General features: G+C 42.7%; 2 protein-coding genes across 10 annotated transcripts; one reads left to right on the top strand and one right to left on the bottom strand.

Annotated features, from left to right (window-relative positions):
- Window positions 1–664: 664 nt before the first annotated feature.
- Window positions 665–12,146, bottom strand: TBP (TATA-box binding protein). 9 transcript variants are annotated; one of them, XM_065630566.1, is made up of 9 exons: window positions 11,719–12,146; window positions 9,761–9,899; window positions 9,159–9,397; window positions 8,174–8,508; window positions 6,662–6,749; window positions 4,537–4,628; window positions 3,289–3,456; window positions 2,893–2,987; window positions 665–1,984 (listed from the first exon to the last, which is right to left on the bottom strand). In XM_065630566.1, exons 3-9 carry the CDS (start codon window positions 9,210–9,212, stop codon window positions 1,905–1,907), a joined length of 912 nt encoding a protein of 303 aa, XP_065486638.1. In that variant the 5' UTR covers window positions 9,213–9,397; window positions 9,761–9,899; window positions 11,719–12,146; the 3' UTR covers window positions 665–1,904. The 9 variants fall into 9 exon arrangements, with proteins under 9 accessions (XP_065486638.1, XP_065486637.1, XP_065486643.1 ...); XM_065630565.1 differs by lacking the exon at window positions 11,719–12,146 and adding an exon at window positions 11,179–11,249; XM_065630571.1 differs by lacking the exon at window positions 11,719–12,146 and adding an exon at window positions 11,179–11,249 and having other exon boundaries at window positions 9,159–9,329.
- Window positions 12,147–12,190: 44 nt separating this feature from the next.
- On the top strand, window positions 12,191–18,673 carry PSMB1 (proteasome 20S subunit beta 1). The gene is made up of 6 exons (XM_065630574.1): window positions 12,191–12,347; window positions 13,387–13,494; window positions 14,919–15,000; window positions 15,450–15,579; window positions 17,158–17,264; window positions 18,397–18,673. The coding sequence occupies exons 1-6, from the start codon at window positions 12,247–12,249 to the stop codon at window positions 18,580–18,582; spliced, it is 714 nt and encodes a 237-aa protein (XP_065486646.1). The 5' UTR covers window positions 12,191–12,246; the 3' UTR covers window positions 18,583–18,673.
- The last annotated feature ends 252 nt before the right edge of the window (window positions 18,674–18,925 follow it).

Raw genomic sequence — 18,925 nt, 5'->3', positions numbered from 1 at the left:
TAAGGCTTGCTTTTTTCTCTCTCATATGGAATTTACTTCAGTTACCTACTCCCTTATCATCCTCAAGCCATTCATGTCTGCTTACCAGTGACTGTGAAGGTGATTTTATGAAAACTGTAGGCCCACTGTTGGGTTTTCTGCATTATTTTAGATGTTGGAAATACTCAAATGAGCAGGCAGGGAATGCTTTAAGTTGCTTGGTCATCACAGAACTTAACTTCTAAAAGGGTAGTTTTAAGCCTTGGTACATGTCATAGAACAGCAAACAGTATCTTAAGTACAGCTTGACTGATTTTATTGAAAACCATCCCACAGTTACTTAAGGCTCCAAGCTTTCCTACAGACTTTGAGTTTTAGGGATAAGCTGGTAATAGTTCAGGGTCCTGCAAAAGCACTGACAGTCACAGAGTTACGTTCAAGAGCGCTCAGGAATGTTCACTCGCTCACAGCCACTTAGTGGTGTGGCACTAAAGGTGATGCAGTATTTGGGTATCTTGAACTTATCGTGGCAAAGCTACATTATAGAACAGCAGCTTTCTGATAAGATCCATGAAACTAATTATTAAAATGCCTGGAGAAACACCAGTGTGAGTAGAGAAGACTACGGAGTAGGGTCACTCAGGACTTGCAAGTGGAGCAGGAAATCCAGCCAAAACTTCATTTGGTCTGGTATGAAACATCAACTTAGTAAATAGACCATAGTTACATTGGGGTTAGTTTTAGATAAAAGCTGTTTGAAAGAATGTGCAAGTCATAGAAAGGAGGTTACTATTACTAGGAATTTACTGAAGAAAAAAAAGTTTATTTTTAGTTCTCAGCCCATAAAGCTTCAAGCACAGTTCAGAGATAAGACTATATATATACTGACTCTAGTCGGAAGGGCTTTGACATTTTTACAGGAACACTAATATAGTGAGACTGTCATAGTTGGTAAAATACAAAAGTAGTAATTGAAAGAAATTCTAGATGCTAAGCAGGGATCTTTTGTTCCAATTCAGTCAAGTGTAGCTATTGAAGACCTGCATAAATCCCATCTGTTGAACATGAGGCAACACATATTTGAACATAAACTTCTTTAACCAGTCCTCTCTTTTGCTTTAGCATACTAGCAATATTCAAGCTAGACGTTGCCAAGGATGTGAGTGCTGGTAAGCGAGCCAGAGCATTGTTAAGATTCTCCCCAAAAGACAAGTCACTTACAGTTGTGCATGTGCCTTTGAAAAATCCAGATTAAATTTAAAAAAAAAAAAAAAGTTTTCAATGTATTTTACTTTACCAGCTGGGTAATTTTAAAATTCATTAAGACAGTTCCCATAATTGTATAAACAGGGTTTATTGTACATGTGGAGCTGAAGGAAGAAAGAGAAGGTATATATTATATATATATGTACAGTGAGCCATTTTCATTAATAAATTTATTTTGTCTTGCTTAATACCAGAAAGAGGGAATGTGTCTGGCAATAAAGAAATTTAAAATTGAAGAAATTTAAAAGCTTAAGTTCTGGAAACTATAAAAACCATGGTCTTATGGAAGGAAGTTAAAAACTTATATACATGGCAACTTAAGTGGTTTATACACTTGAATGACACAGTTGCATTTGTCTTTTAAACCAACTTACGGCTTTTCTATTAACAGAACTGGCATTAAAACTATTTAAAAGCTAGAATATAAATAAAACTTAGAGGGACTGCTCCAGGAACAGCCCAGTAAAGCAACTCACAGTAACTCAGTAGACATAATCAAGAATACAGTTCCCCTTGAGCATCAGGGAAGTAGGCACTAACTGGGAAATAGTCCAAGTCCTGGTGTTGCAGTTTCACTGGAAGTCTGTCTCGTTACTGCTGTGCCATACACAATACCTTTTAAAATATACCCCTGATTTCTCTGAAATATGTAGAAACTGTTACGTTGTCTTTCTGAATCCCTTTAAAATAGGATAGATGTTTTCAAATGCTTCATAGATTTCTGCTCGTACTTTAGCACCTAGAAAAAAAAGATAAGTTAGTTTGTACCTTTTGCCAAATACTTAATTTTAGCTTTTAGAATGCTTATTAGAATGCAACTCTGCATAAAACCCAAGTGTATCCACAAATACCTATTTTTACAATATTTTTTTCAAATACACATTTCATATAGAGCACACATTATCAGCCTTCTCACTGCTTATTCTGATAACAGTAAATCTTTCCTTAGCATCTTTGCAGTTATGCTATACTTGCAAATGGGATTTTTCTGTCCATAATTTATGCAGGAGACCCAGTTACACAGCACAGTCCTACAGGATGTTTCTGCAGAAAGGCCTTACTGGTAGAGCTTTTTGTGAGAGTGTGAACATCTGGGGAGCCAGATCTGGGAATGGAGAGCGCTGCAGAGGCCTGCCACTCACCATAAAGCAGGGCTATGCTGCTTCTGTTAGCTGCAAGCCTTTGTGTTTTTCTCTATCCATAGTAAGACTCAGCATGAGGTGTGCAGGTGGAGTGCCTGAGGCTGAGGAGGTCCTAGAGCTCGAGTATCTCCCCTTCTTTGGCCACTGTATCAAAGGACGCAGCAGCCCCCAGCCAAGCTGTCAAAGAACAGTTAGGTCCGTCACTCACGCCCACCACACAGAAACAGGCTTTCAGATTTTGCCAGAAACATTGCCTGTGCTCTTACAGCTTCTTATGCACCTGCACACTTGATTAGGATTCACAGTCATTGCTTATGTGGATTTAGCGAAACATGTGGTTTGCTTTGTGCATTTTTATCCACAGAATACTGAACTATCTGTTCTTTCTCAATACCGTCACTTGCCTAAAGGAAAGTACCCAGCAGCTTACTTCTGGTATCATTGTGTGTTCTCAGTCATACAGTCTAAATCTAGCCTATTGGAGTAAGATACTGTCTTCGCTTACCAGTTAAAACCACTTTTCCAGAAACAAAAATAAGCAGAACAATTCTTGGCTTGATCATTCTGTAGATTAAGCCAGGAAACAATTCGGGCTCGTAGCTGTAAGAGAAGAGTGTGACAGTGTTTAAACATGCTTGCAGACACATGCTCCAGTCTTTTATCGGCAGGACTGCAGCAATGGGCAGAGCAGATGCAGACTTCCCTGAAACTTGGGAGAGACCAGCAGGGGAGATCACTATGATGGGTTCATATTGGGCAACATCAGTTACACCCAAGGCAGAGCAGCGATGGGAACAAAGATGTGGGTTTCCCTCTGGTGCAAGGGAATAATCTAAACACATCTGTCACTTAGATAGTCCATATGCAGCAAGAATGAGAGATAAGCAAGCATTTTTTTTACCTGCTGAACTGCTGGTGTGTGAGTACTAGTCCTTCTAATCTGATGGGAAACTTCACATCACAGCTGCCAACCATGTTCTGAATTTTGAAATCCAAAAATTTTGCAGGAAAACCCAGTTTCTGAACAACTCGTGCATACTTCCTTGCTGCCAGTCTGGATTGCTCCTCACTGAAGTGAGAAAAGGATATGTATATTATTTCCTCAGTTAATATTACTTGAAGCAAATAGCATTAAACCACAAATATATAACTGGGAGAAAAAAAAAAAATCTGTGTTGAGGGGGAGGAGAAGGTCACGTGCAAGATTTTTACATCCACGATTAACAACTAGCACTGGTTTGCATGCTAATTTTAGCACTAGACCACCATTAATGTTGTATTCACTGTTCATGAGGCAGAAAACAGTAAATTATCAATCCACGGATTTCACACTCTTAAAATAGTGACCCGAGTCCCTCTAATGAGACGAGAAAACTGTTACTTAGGTTTTCAGTGTACAACTTTGAACTACTACTACTGCTAGAAAATGCTTATTTCTATAAATATGTGTAAACTGCCAAAATCCCCTGCTTGATTCAGCCCTGGCATTCAAGCCTGGGTTTAACACAACTGCATGGCCTTACATGCTGCTGCAGAACTCGGTTTGCTTTGGTTTTGTAAACAGCTGAGGATCTGTTTGCTCCTAATGCAAAGTACGACAACTTGAACTTCAAGCGTCACAAGGCAAAGAAAGCACTTCCTGAACAGCTCTATTCATTCATTTCTGCCCGTTAGCTTCCTTCTGGATTCCTAACAGACTTTTTCAGAGCTGAACTTCTCTCCTGCCCACTGAAGTTAAGCTTATGTTTAGTTTTCAATTCTTATGCTTCGGTGATCATGTTAAGAACAGATCAGACTACAGGGACCAGAGAGTTGGAGCTCTCAGCCTGTGACAAATGAAACTATTCAAATATAAAATCACTCTTCCTGGGCCACCACCTCTTCAGTTTCAGCAGTTCTAGTGCACAATCATTGAAATTTTCAGAAACAGAACCACCATTTCCCCTTCCATAGGGAGGTCCTTTCGGTCATTACAAGACATTTTGTGAAGAAAAGTGTATCAGTCTATTTGAAATAATTGGGAAGCAAGCTTAGTTGCACCTGTGCAACTTTGTTGTATATATACAACTACTGTAATAGTCTTTCTAAAGCATCATGGTACAAGAGGAAAGACAGCCTGAATTAGTTTGCTTGTAATGCCTAAACATACCTTTTCGCTCCTGTGCACACCATTTTTCCAGAGCTGAATATAAGTGCAGTAGTACGTGGTTCTCTTATTCTCATAATAACAGCAGCAAAACGCTGAAATGTGAACATGGAATCTATTAATGATATATTGTTGTAATCATAATATTAAATCCAAATTTCTATAATCAAAGTAGCAATTTACACTGTATTGCAAAGAAATACTAAGTTCAAACACTTAGGGATCACTCAAAATTTACTTGAAATGCTTAAATACTAAGAAGCTTCAAACACATGCCGAGAGGTAGAGTCAGACAGCAAGGATATTTGCCATTGCATTCCTATTTTCCTAAGCTCATCTCTCATTACTGTATAAGTAACATATAAATAATGCCAACATTTGCAACAGAGCAACAGAGACCATCTTAAAAATAATTTAAAAAAACTTCCATATGTCTTGAAATTCAGTTTGTTATAAGAAGGATGGAACACTATCTACCTGCAAATATTTTATGATCTGGTTTGTTCCTGTGTCTTAAAAACCTGGCCAGTGTTAGAATACCAGCAAATAGAACAGCTGGAGATCAAAGTTCTGTGTAAACAGAAGTCACCTCAGCTACCACAACAGAACATAGCAGCCCGGTTAGCTGGAGGTTTTCTTTCTGAGTACTGTAACAACTCTGCCTGCATTTCAAAGTACTTTTAAACACTTTGAAGCAAGATACTAGAAACTGATGTGGGCACGTACACACACACAAACCCCTGTTTGCCTGTTATATTTAACTTGGCCCAGCTCACCATGCACTCCCATAAGCTGTCCTGCTGACATAACCAAGGCGGTAGCGTGGGTTACCTAACAGCACATTTGTCAAACTATGGCTTAAGTAATACAGCCAAGCAACATCTCTCGTTGATAGATGAATGTACTGATGAAAAATCAGGAGTGTTACATAACCCTTCTTTCTCTCCGCTGGTGCAAACAGCATTTTGTATTGATTTTTCCAGCCTGCAAGTTATACTCAGCCACCTACCCCTACCTTAACAGTTACCATTACATGCTCTAATTTTTGCTGCTCTAGTATCTTACTCACATACAATTATGTAACAGCATCACCAATATAAACTTAAGAGTAACAGTTACTTATCATCTGCATTCCTGCTTTAATCTTTGAGAACAGAGTTCAGGTAAACTGTAGCAAAATCCCAAATATTAAAAAAAACAAAAAAACCCCACACCCTAGAAAGACTAAAGCCTTCCCGAGGCAAGTCAATTCAACTACACAACATCTCAACTTTTACTAGAAATAGCGCCCAACTACTGTGGTTGCAAAGATAACATTTCCAAGAGGAGCCAGCTGAAAGAAAAATGAAGCAACATAATTTTCTTGATTCAACACACAAGGTCCTCTGCTGTTGTTCAAAGTTTCCTGAGCGAAAAAAATCCCACACTTGAACAGACTATTTAGAAGCAGCAAGCAAATTAGAAATTGACATGCAAAAAAATCAATTTTGTTTTGCTATTCCACCAAACCTAGCCATCAGGAGCAAGGAGATGGTGGGAGTACTGGGGGACACCATGAAGGAACAGAGCTCAGAAGGCAAGCGACACTCTGAAAAACCAGTGCTGCAACCACAAGAATTGCAGGGGAGCAGCCAGGTGGAGGAAGCCACAGTGTATACAGAACTGTGGCTCTGGCAGGAGCTCAGGAGCTGAGTTCTTCCTTCCTTTCTCCTTGTTGGGAGACAAGGAACAAGACTTCACCAGCAGATGTTTCACAGTCATGTGAAAAAGGAACTTTCGGAGTGCTACAAACAAACAAGCCCATACGAAGAGCAGCAGAGGCCAGCTCTACAACAACCAACTTCGGCAGTGTATTACACTGTTGGTTAGGTTCTTCCTAAATGTGCTGTGCTCTTTCTAAGTCCACATAATTACAATCTGGTGTAAAACACAGCTACGTCAGTATGAAAGTGCTTTTTACTAGTTTGACAGAAAGTTCCAAGTTTATTGAAGAATTTTTTTTTTCTAACTGTAGTATAAAACTGCATCTATAGTAGGAAGGTTTTTCAATTTATTACAGCAAACTACACCCACAACCTGTGCATTTGACATACCTGTTATAGGATGAGCTCTAATATATTCCTCTTACCTTGGGATTATATTCAGCATTTCGGGCACGAAGCGCAATAGTTTTTAGGTCAAGTTTGCAACCAAGATTCACCGTGGACACAATATTCCTGAAGATAGTTCAGAGAAATACATTAAAAAGACAATAAAGAATTCATGTGTCTTCCTCATTTTTAAGCAAGCTTGATTATTTTTTTAATTTATTTCTCCAAGTGAGTTTAAATGACATCTTTCCTGCTGACAGGAGCACTGAACAGTGTTTTGGCTCAGGAACCTCCTTTTGTAGGGCAGTAGCTTCTCAGGCATAACTGCTGATTCCTCCTTATCTGCCAGCTATTATGAAAAGTGTCTCATGAGAGGAATCTTTATTTCAGTTTGGCAGGAAAAATTCTTGATGCTGAGAGCCCATCTCCTTCACCATCAGGGAAGCTGCTGAACATAGGAGAAAATGAGGTAGCAACAGTACCATCTGCAACTTTCCTTGGTATGCCCTTCAAGGAGGAGGAAGAGGTACAGGACTAAGGGGAATGACCCAGGAGGTAAACCCCTTGCCAGGTGATAGGATAGCAGGTCTCTAGAAGTTTAAGAGAAGTTCCTAAATGCAAAGTTGTGTTGGAAACTTGTTTTCTGGGAAAACCCTGAAATCTAAAGGTACTCAATGGAGAAAACAAAACAAAACACAACACAACACTAAACACAAACAAACAATAAAAACAAACAAATAAAACCACACAAAAATCCACACGAAATACAGGGAACTACTCTTTCAGTTTAAATTAATGCTATCAACCACTTCTGTTTGGACCTTCCATAAATTGCTGTAAAACTCCTTAAAACTGACAGTTTGGTGAAAATACTTTCATACCTAAACCTAGAACTAGTTCTATTTTTTTCCCCTTATCACAAACTCTGCTGCAGCCATGAACTAGAAAAAGGAATATGGAATATTAAGTACCACTCAGCCCTAGCTCCTAGTTTCTTCCCCTCTACCCTTCTAATTCCCTTTCAGCTGTGAGAGTTCCTGTATTCTGCTTTAATACCTCACAAATAAAATGTTATGCACAGTGAAGTGGAGCTGTTTGCAAAGTGGAGCTATTTGCCTTTCTGTAAACAGATCACAAGTATCTGATGAATTACAAATAAGAATATGTTTCAAGGTATACATATTTTGAAATACCAGATTATCAACCCAGACTACTTTATAGCTAAAGCACCATCAACTCCTAAAGTGCACAGAGTTAAAAGTTACAATGGTGCTAAATGAAGACATATATAACATCCTCCACTGGCATGCTTAGAAGACCTATTGTTGACAAATCACTAAGAAACTGTTTATATTACTAAGTGGTTTAGTAATGAAGCTAAGCTAAAAATAAAAGCAAAAATTACTCATATCGCTAGAGAAGACCCATAAATTCTCAGGACCTCCCATCCCACCAAAATGCAGTATGCCATTCCTAATGTGGCTTTGGTTCTAAGCCTTTAAAGGGCTCTCTGAGAAAGGACACACTGCACTAACGCGTGGGACACTCACTGGAGCTGTGGCACTATCCCAGAGCTCTCGGACGCCGGCGTTGCAGGAGTTATTGGAGTCATCGGAGTCATGGGAGAGGGGTACAGAGGTGTGGTTCCCGGTAAATGGGCTGTGGTAAGAGTCTGTGAGTGGAAGAGCTGGGGAGTTTGACCAGATGTTCCCTGTGTTGCTTGCTGTGATGTAGATTGCTGTGCTGCTTGCTGCTGCTGCTGCTGCTGCCGCTGCTGTTCCTCTAGGATGGATAGACTGTTGGTGCTCTGGACAGGCTGTGGTGTCAGTCCTGTGCCATACGGCATCATTGGGCTAAAAATTGGAATTCCTGGAGTCATTGCACCCTACAGAAGAAAGCATGAAACAGAAAGCACAGATCCTGTTGACTCCATTTTGTTCTTAAGATAAAAGGTTATCAGAAGGAGTCTAAAAAGAAATCAACATAAGTTGATCACATCAAATCTGAGGCTTATAGTAGTAACTCACTAAAAAACAGAAAGCCCTTGGAAGTGCAATTCTTCTATAGAATAAAAGATTACCTCTAGGAATCTGTCAGTTCTAGCATTGCTCACCTCCACCTCCAGCTAGTGATGCTGATACTCTTCTGACACTACCTTGCAAGCACCTCTCAACTCTGACCCACAAATTATCTTGCAATTGTTTGAACAGAGACTGTGCCCATCGTACCAAATGCATTCATAGTGCAGCAACAGTCCATTATGTATGTTCATTTAAAGGGTAACCACCAGAATTAAATTAGTATTTCCAACTTGTCAGTCATGTTTCAACTTAAAGGAACCCCATGTATCTCCACGTTTCTTATACCTCTGGATATAGAGATTGATGGTTTTAAAATTCTGCTTCATACTAGTATTACACCTAGCAGAATTTTTCAGATCTGCAAACAAAAAACTTGAAGTTACATGCAAGAAACTCAAAACACTTTCACAAATAAATTCAGATCACAGTTGCATATTAAATAATTTGGTTTTACCTGAGGGGAGGCTAAGCCTTGAGCATAGGCTGGCAGGCTGTTGTTCTGATCCATGATTCCAGTTCTTTTTTTGGTGAGGCCGACGTATTTCCTTCAATTTAAATTAACTTCAAATCCTAGAGGGTTTTTAACCCTTTAAAACATTCCAGCAAAGTAGCTTTCTAAGCCAAGCTGAAAGTGACAGTAAAACATCAGCTCCATAGAACTGTATGTTATGAGTCTAAAATACTAATCAAAGCCTGGAAAGAGAAAAAGTGATACCTTGAGAATAATACCTAAACACAAAACCAAAAGCAAACCTATCAGCTGCTGTTAGATAAGAGACACCCACATACAAATATATATAAGAACATCCACACACGCACGCACAATCCATAAAAATAACTTTTTGAGCACACTCTCTAGAACCTTTGCAGCTGCTTCTGTTGAAGGCCCTGGCAGGCAGCCTGACTCACAGGAGCAGGCCTGTCTAACCAAACCCTCCTGCATAAACAACTCAAGTTGTTAATGCTCATTCTACTCCCAAGCTTTGCTTTACCTGCAAAAGCACTGATTTTTTTTTCTACAATTGAATTCCACTGACTACTAACTGACAAGCTTACCAGCACATTGCTTGCAAGTCTCTTCCTGGCCATTTTACGGCTTGGGCTTCCAAAAATATTTTTTCTTCTATGAGAAAAGCATCACTGGTCAAATCAGAACTAGGAAACCCTCTTCCATCCGTGTCCATAAAATAAAGCACTAACACATTTCAAACAACGACATACATTTTATGAGAAAAAAAAAGAAATATATGAAAGCAGATTTCAGGTACATGAGTGAAATTTATGCATGATTTCTTTTTTTTTAAACTATACTTCTGTTGCTGTATCATGGAAATAAATGACACAAGTGGAGAATATAAAGTTACACCTTGATATCAAATATTTTTACATTAATTGATAGCTTTCTGAACTAGATACCTATTGCCCAGAAATACTAGAGGTCATTTTTAGGCCAGAGATAAACCACCTTGAAATTTGAATAAAGTCTATCCGGGCTTTTTTAAAATTTTTTTTAAGGTCTGAGAGCTCAGAATTACATTTGTATTTAAACGACACCTGAAAAGGCATGAGTTTTTTTCTTCCTCATGACCATAAGATATTATCATCTTTACCCTCACCAAACATATCAAACGGAGCATCCAGGTTTTACAGCCTCGAGTTGGAAGTAAATTGCAAGCCTAAACACTGCCCTAGAAGAAACAAAGTCAACTCCTCGACAGCCCAGCTGTTTGCTAATAAGTCTAGATACCAGGCATGCCAGAACCCGCAGTTTGGACACCACCTACGCAGAGATTCATCTTGTAACCATCTAACTGTGGCTTGCTCGCATCTCCACCACAAACGCTAGGGAAGGTTTTTGTCGAGGGGACAAAGTTCAGAGGCAAGAGACGCCCTGGAGAAGACCTCAACCCACTCTCAAACACTCTGGCAAGATCTCTCCCTTCACACACGGCCGGGCTCGCAAAGAGCCAGTTTCGGCATGACGCGACCCCTCCTGCTGCTCCGCGCTGTCCAGACCCTCCCCCGCCCAAAGACCGGCCCCGGCAGGCCGCAGCCGCCACCGCCGCGCCCCCCTTCCCGCCCGCCCTCACACAGGGACGGCGATCCCCGCCGCAGCCAGGCCGCTGCCCGCGGCCATCCCGCCCCCAACGGCCGCCGCTCGCCCCAAGACGCGCCGGAGCCCCGCGAGGGGGGCGCGGCCGCTACCTCCCCGCCGCAGGAGCCCTTCCCGCTTCTCTCGCCACCTCCCGCGGCTCAGGCTGGCCTAGAGAGCCCCGACTCTGCGGCGGCGCCGGCGGGGAGATGCGGAGCGAGCCCGGCCCCGCGCAACGTCCCCGCCCTCCAGGCCCGGTCCGGCCCACTCCATCGCGGCCCCGCTTGCGCTGGCACCCGTCGTCCCCCGCTCCCCGGGCAGCGGTGCATGCGGCGGCCCCGGGGAGGAGCGGGGAGAAAGGCGGGCGCGGCGCAGACGCTACCTGCCGCTCCCGGCGCCACCCCGCCGCCGCACAGCGCCCACTGGAGCCGAGCTGCGCCCCGCGCCGCCGGCGCGTCCCGATCGCGTCACTTCCGCCTCGCGCCTGCACCGCCTTCCCCGCCGCCATCTTCAGTGAGGGCGTGGGGACAGGGGTCGGCCGGTGCCGTGTCTCGGCAGACACGGGGCCGCTGTTCCCCAGCGGTGCCACGCGTGGCTCCTGCGCCGGGCCTGGCGCGGCCACACCGTCATGTGCGGGAAGGTTGTTACTCGTTTTTGAGCTGCACAACTTGCCGCCCCGTGCTCGTTGCTGCAGTCGCGCGGCCGGCAGTGCCAGCGCCTCACGGTTCCCGCTGCCGCCTGTGCGCGGGTCCCGCGGAGCCTGCAGCAACAGCGGCTCTGCCCGGGCAGGGGGGCGCGCTCCTGTAGAGGAGCACCGGCCTCCCTGGCATGTCCCTGCTCCTCCGCCCTCCCCTGCACCTCTTCGCGCCTCTGCCCCGGTGCTTCCCGCTTGTGGCGCCCGGCCCCGCCCCCCGTGACCCACCTCGGCGGCCTTGGTGCTTCCCGACCCTTACTGGTCACACTGTTTATCGAGGGAGTCCGGTTTTCCCAGAGCAGGAGCCGCTCTGCTCCCCGCCTGCTCAAACGCCAGCGGCTCTTCGATCACCTCACCGCAGCCGCTGCCAACCCGCCTGCTTCCATCACCAGGCACTCGGCAGGCGGGGGTGGCAGCGCTTGGACCGGGCGAGAACCGGTGCCGCTGCTGTTGCTGCGCGCCGTGCCCGGGGGCCCCTGCCGAGCCCAGGCTGGGAAGAGCCCTGCGGGGACCGGCAGCGGCGGAGCCCGCGGCGGGACGAGCGCCGCCCGCTGACAGGCGGGCACCGGCCAGCGCCGCTCCCAACGGCCGCGGGCACCCGCGCGCCAGCGCCCCCACCGCCCGCCCGCGCGGGGCGCGATGTCCTCCAGAGCAGACGAGACGAAGCCGCCGCTGATCGCCTAGAGTGGTGGATCGCCACTTCCGGCTCCGGTGCCGCCATTTTGCCGTGAGACAGCAGGGAGAGGGCTTGCCGCGATGTTGTCCACCGCTGGTTACGTCGACCTCGGGCCCGAGATGGGCTACGAGCTCGGCGCGCCCGTGCAGAACCGCTTTTCTCCCTACACCTTTAACGGAGGGTGAGGAGTCGCAGGCCGGGGGTGGGACGGGCTGAGACATCACCTTCCGCGGGGGAGCGGGCCCCGAGGAGAGAGGCGGTAGCGCTGAGTCTTTCGTGTTGTATTCTTGCAGCCCCCTGGCTCTCTGTGAGGGCTTGTCTCTCCTTGCGGGCACCTCTTTGTAGGGAAAGGGGGGCAGCACGGGGAGAGCGGGGGTCGGCCTTGCCCTGGGCCGAGCGGGTCCTTGCAGCTCCTGGGGTGTTCTGGCACGTCCCTGTGGCTTTTGGCCATTTGGGCCAGTTCGGGGGTCCCTGAACTTTCACGGGTCAAAATAAGAACCTGCCGAGCCCTTCAGGTTTGTTTATTTAGAGTGGCTCAGGGAACCCGTGTAATGGTCATATTACCAGCTTTTAAACCTGTAAGTGGGTTGAAAGCTGTCTTGTCATAACTGTGAAGTCATGACTTCCTCATGAGTTGGTGACAGGATCTGGCCAGGACAGTGTTATTTAGATTTTTTTTTTTTTTTAATAATGCCTAACTGCTTTTTAAAATATGTCTGTTTGTTATTTAATGGTAGCACACATATGACAATCACAAAGCCAGTTACTTGGAAATAAATAACCAAGGATAACATCAGATTAAAGAAGCGATGATCATTTAAGTATAATGATACTGATGCTTAGTACTTGGTTGGAGTGTTTTCACTTGGAGAGCCAAACTGTTTTAGAAGGGTGAGTCTTTCATTATAGCAGGCATCTAAAATCGCTAGTCTGTTGAGTCTGGTTCTTGCATTGTATAGAAACTATGTTTTACCAAGTTTCCGTACAGTTTGTAGTCAAAGTAGAGAATCACGTACGTATATTCTCTTTGGTGTGTCGAGCATCTTCTTCCTCCAATCTTGAGTCACGTGTAGGGATGTGCATAGTGGGAAACAGCAAGGAATATAAGATGCTTGTCAAAACGTGAGTCTGGATATAGAACTGCTATCTAGTCTGCTCCTCTGTTGCCTAAGAAAATATTTGTGCTAAAAATCATGATTGTATGAATACTCTTCTTTAAGGACTGTGTTGGCCATTGCTGGAGAAGACTTTTCTCTTGTTGCCTCTGACACACGACTGAGTGAAGGTTATGCAATTCACTGCCGGGACAGTCCAAAATGCTACAAACTGTAAGTCCAGATTTTGTAAGAATTGATGTAGATGAAATTTCCTTTTTTATTGATGAGCATGTCACGTGCCTGGAATCATCTATCACTTTCTTTAAGCAGAATTCTCAGAAAAAAAGGAGAATAACCAAATTGATTTTGGAGTCATGGTGACTTGCTATAATGCAAGATGTGATGTGGTGTTGTAGATACAGCCAGATTTCTTGTTGCACGCTCTTAAAGTTAGCTAATAACAGAATGTTTTTAGCATGATACAAGGCCTAATGTAAGCTAAGTGTTTTCTTGGCTGGATAATCAAAAGAACTTTTGTTTATAGCAGACTTAATCCTGTGGTAAGTCGTTCTGCTTCATCAGGACACCTGGTGTTGGTACACAAGTGTGCCCACTGCTGCCAGTTGTACCGTGTCTCTGTAGTCAACCATCTGGCGCTTTGAAGACATGTTTGTTTTAGGAGAGGTAAATCTGTCAGTAGTTCCATTATTGAACTTCTAATGCTCATCGCATGCTTATCTTGACTTCACTTAGACAGCATCCCCTTGGTTTAAAAAATACATATTATTTACATTCTTTTGACTGTAGCAGGTGCTTACCTAGTAGGCTGCCATCAGCTATGTAAACATTTTTTTTTAATTGATGACACAAGATCGTATGAACTTATGTTTCTCCTCGTTAACTCCTTATTGTATCTTTGACTCTCTGATACTGTCCAAATGTGGTACAATCTGCACATTCCACATGATGTTTTTCTGTAATTGTAATGACAGGCTGAGAGAATATTTCAATTTAAATTGTTTTCTGAGTGACTGCTTTGTGTTAGTCTAGAAGTATGCGTGAATGGTTGTAGACTCTAGTTTACTAGAATTTAAATTTCAAATGCACGTACCTGTAGTCAGTGTTCATGAAACGTTTTGAACCTGAGCAAAGAGCCAACCCTCTACAGTGCACCTGCAGCCAGATACGTTCTGTTGTGCTGACACAGAAACCCACCTACAGAATAAATGTTGCACAACCGTTGTACAGTCTGAACGCAGTCCTCTGCCCAGATGGAGTAAAACTGGGCTGAGTGATGGGTTGTAACAGACTCCCCATGGCCAAACAGAGCCTCTAGCAAGACTGAATCGCAATAGCTTGAGTTAGGGCTGCATGAGGAAATTAAGAATTTCTTTTAGTCTGTCTTGCTGTGGAAGCCGGTGGATTGAAGACAGACATCTGTGCGGTCCTGCACGTAATGAGTCCTTTCAAGATGCAGGTTGCGGTTACCTTTGGTAGACAAAACATCTGTTACTACATTTTAGACAGCTCTTTCTGGTAGCGTTAGAGAATCTGAAAATACATTCAATGTCTTCATCATAATCTACTGTGTAAGAAAGTGGTATAGTTCATACTAAATCTAAAATCACAGCAGAACTACTCTTTCTCTTTTACAGAACAGAACGAACAGTCATTGGATGCAGTGGTTTCCATGGTGACTGCCTTACCCTTACTAAAATTATTGAAGCAAGATTAAAGGTAGCTAACTGTCTTATTGTATTTAGAAACTTATATTTGTAACATCACATTTGAGACCAATAATAGGATATGTTTTAAATACAACTTTTGCTGGTTTTCTTCAAGTGTTTGTATCCTAACTATGGCTGTATTGCTAGTGAAAGATCAGGCAGGGGAAGTGGATGCTGTGTTCTTACTAAATGTAAAATCACAAATTTAAAGAATGGAAGAGCTGGAGAGGATAAAGTTAATGAGGTGACATCTATTCTTTGCAAAACTTTGGGGAAGTGTTAATTTTTGGCTTGTAAGAAGTCTTTACTCTTAAGCCAGTGTGTTTTCAGTAATCATGATAGTTAATAATCTTGCTTAGTGTCAGATTCTTCTGTAGTGAGGTTACAGAAAATGTAATTCTGATTGAATGTAAAATTTAGTGTTTGACTTTCTTCTCGGACATGCGGTACCATTTGCAGATGTACAAGCATTCCAACAACAAGACCATGACTACTGGGGCTATTGCAGCGATGCTGTCTACAATTCTGTATTCTCGACGTTTCTTTCCTTACTATGTTTACAACATAATTGGCGGACTTGATGAAGAAGGTAAGACTTTAAACAAAAAGGAAAAAACAAGGGGCTAAATTTCTGTAGGTGAATAGCTATCCATTTACATCTCAAGTGTACCAATGGAATAACAAAGTTTATGTTCCTATTCCTAACACCTACCTTTAGGTATTATGGTACTTACACAGGCCAAATGCATCTTATGCATCTGGGTAGTTTCCTAGCTTCCACTCTTAATTTGTCTTCCATTTCTGAAGGTCTGAAAGTCTAAAAACTATGTTATAATTATTTCATTACAAGTGAAATCTGCTAACGTTGCCTGCTTCTCATACTTTACTCTAGACTGGAATACTTTATAACAGCTTTGCTGGAATTCTTGATTGTATCTTTAAAGGAGATGTTAGCAGTACTGTTACTCCAGCCTGTGAGTGTGATAGAGGTTATTAAATATGATGGTTTACTCCAGAGGCAGGTTTCTACAAAGAGATTTTTAATTTTTAACTAATCTCTGATGAAAATCATGACTTCTACAGGGAAGCTGTAGTTTAACATATAGCCCTTCCAGTGCTCTTGTCCAATGGTTTGATTTGGTTGGGTTGCTAAAATACTGTGTTCTCTGGCTTTGAGCAGGAGCTCAGAGGTGGTCTTGTTTGGATGATTTCAATTATTCCCCACAGTTTGTTGGTACCACTAATTACACTGCTTTCCCAGTCTTGCAAAGACATGTCTATGATATGTGGAGCCTGGAAAGGGATTAATCTGCCCTGCATAATGGTAAATCTCAAATTATGAGGGTGCTGTAGCAATAAGAATAAGAGTGCAGGTTTGTGTGCCTGGGCTTAATTTGGGTGCAGCAAGATTTATTTGTTCTGATGTAGGGATTCGGGATTTGGGATCTCTGCTGGCTTTCTGAGGGCTGCTCTGCTACCTGTGCTGTGCTGCCATGTGCCCTGGACAGTTTGTTAAATTAGGTGCAGCCTGTCTGAACAGAAAGGATGAGCTTGGCCAGGTGCTGCGTTTTGACTAGTGTGTCCTCATCAAATGCTGATGCATCAGAGCTACAGTGCGTCTGCATCTCTGATGCCGGCGCAAGCTAATAAGCTTTGTGCAACCTGACCTGACTCCAGAGGGGAGCGTATAAGAGACCAGAGCATCATCCCTGGTTCCAGGAAAGCGATGCAGAGACATCCAAGCACACTCAGGAGGTAATTCAAGAACCATATTGTTCAAGAACAATGGCTGAACTGCCTCTTTTTGCTAGCTTTAGAACCAGCAGAGCTCTTTGTGTGGCACTGCGCTCTAACAGATTCTCCTCCTTTGATTATTCTGCATCAGCACTTTTTTCTGTGGTAAGTACTGTAGAAAACATCTGTTAGAGCATGGTTACAGCTTAAATACTGAAAACAACCTTGCATATAGTACCAGGTCACAACCCTAGTGAGCCTGCCATAGAAAGCATGGTCTGAACATCCTGCAGTATTATTTGGTAAAGGTTTGCTGAGTTCTGTGGTACTCCAGAGACTACTTATGGAGAGAGCTGGTTTTTGAGGTAAATGCTTATCTGTATTGAGAATCCTTCTGGATTGTGATTACATACTTTTTTTTTTTTTCCTACAGGGAAGGGAGCAGTGTATAGCTTTGATCCAGTGGGCTCATACCAGAGAGATTCTTTCAAAGCAGCTGGATCAGCAAGTGCCATGCTGCAACCCTTGCTTGATAACCAGGTAAAATAGTTGGGTGTTTTTTTATGATCTCAGTAAACATTTGTGACGTTCAAATTAATGTAGCTTGACTTTTGGGGAATATTACTTTTGCGAGAAGTTTTAAATGTATTACAGCTAGGACTGTTAATGCATATATTTATAAACTGGCTCTACCTTCTCAGGAGAAATCAAAGTTTTGCTTTAGAATCTGTTCAGGTTTTCAATATGATACAAACAGTGAACTGCCTGTTTAAAATACAGATAAATGTTTTAATTGGGGAATTATGTTGTTTTGATGTTGTTTTTGTTTGGGGGTTTTGGTGTTTGTTCGGGTTTTTTTCCCCTAGCTGATAGCATAAATATGCCTGTTTTACTTCTCCAATATTGGTATTGTTTAGTCAGTTGAGCCTAACGTCAACTTTTGTGCTTAAAAAAGCCATGGGCATTCTTAGTTCTTATCAGCTGAGAAGGGAATAGAAACTTTAAAACAAAAAACAAAAAGTCTCAGCTTTGACTTAGTTTTGAACTTTATTAACTGCAGAAAATAAAGTATCTTCTGTGGAAACATAGTTGTCATCAGTTGCTTTTTATTGCTTTTGAGTTTGAGGCATAGTAAGTGACTCTTCCCCTCCTTTTCCAGTTCCGATGCTTAAGTGGACACTTAAGTTTATCACCTAAAATACACTATTTAGTAGGACCAGTTATGTCCTGATAAAAACTGTTATTTTTGAAGTTGAGGTATGTTTAGGAATATTTGCTTTTAAGAAATGTTCCTCACTACGAAGTGACTAGAGAAAAAGCTTGTGTGCAGTTCTGGTAGTGCTACCCCAGTGAGAAATTTCTGAAGAGTGAGATCAGTTCAGATCTGCATGTTCATTGTGATCTCGTGTGTGCTGAATGGGTGGGAGGAGCTGTGCTGGCCGTGTGCTGGATCTGCTTCCAGTCACTTTTGTAAGAGGATCAGCACTGGCAAAATTCTGGTCATGCAGCTGTAAACTGTTTGGAGGAATACTTTTGCCAGCTTTGGTTTCTAAAACAGACCAACCATTTCTTCTAAGTTGCCTAAATCTGTTCATTCTAGTGCAGAGACTGAAACACCTTTTGTGCTAGATGGATCATTCTTCCTTTAAAATGCACTTTCCTCTTTTCTTAGATTGGCTTCAAGAACATGCAAAATGTGGAACATGTACCTCTGACCCTGGAGAAGGCTTTGCAGCTGGTTAAAGATGTCTTTATTTCTGCTGCTGAGAGAGATGTGTACACTGGGGATGCGCTTAAGATTTGCATTGTCACAAAAGATGGAATCAAAGAGGAAACTGTCCAGTTACGAAAAGACTAATTCAGTTCACTTATAAACATGTAATCTGTGATGTACAATTTTTCTGTATTATGAAAACATTTGTCCTATTAAATTTTTTCAAGAAGTTCAACTACTTTAATGCTGAGTATTTTCAATCTTGTTATAAGTGCCAGTGTTTTTTAGAAACGAGAGTGGTTCATGGTAAGGAAGCGGCTAAAAGTTACAAGTCAGTTTCATTCATCTCATCTTAATCTGTTGATCAATCTGATTACAATGTCAGTTTAATCCCCTTTTTGTAATCCCTTATGCTATGACATGGAAGAGTTTTAACTTACTAAGATTTAGGTTCATAGACTTTTCTGATCACAATTTCAGTTCGGCC

This window comes from Caloenas nicobarica, chromosome 3, assembly GCF_036013445.1.
Source record: "Caloenas nicobarica isolate bCalNic1 chromosome 3, bCalNic1.hap1, whole genome shotgun sequence".
Lineage (NCBI taxonomy): Eukaryota > Metazoa > Chordata > Aves > Columbiformes > Columbidae > Caloenas > Caloenas nicobarica.
The sequence above is the reverse complement of the archived record's forward strand: the minus strand, read 5'-3'. Positions and strand labels throughout refer to the sequence as shown.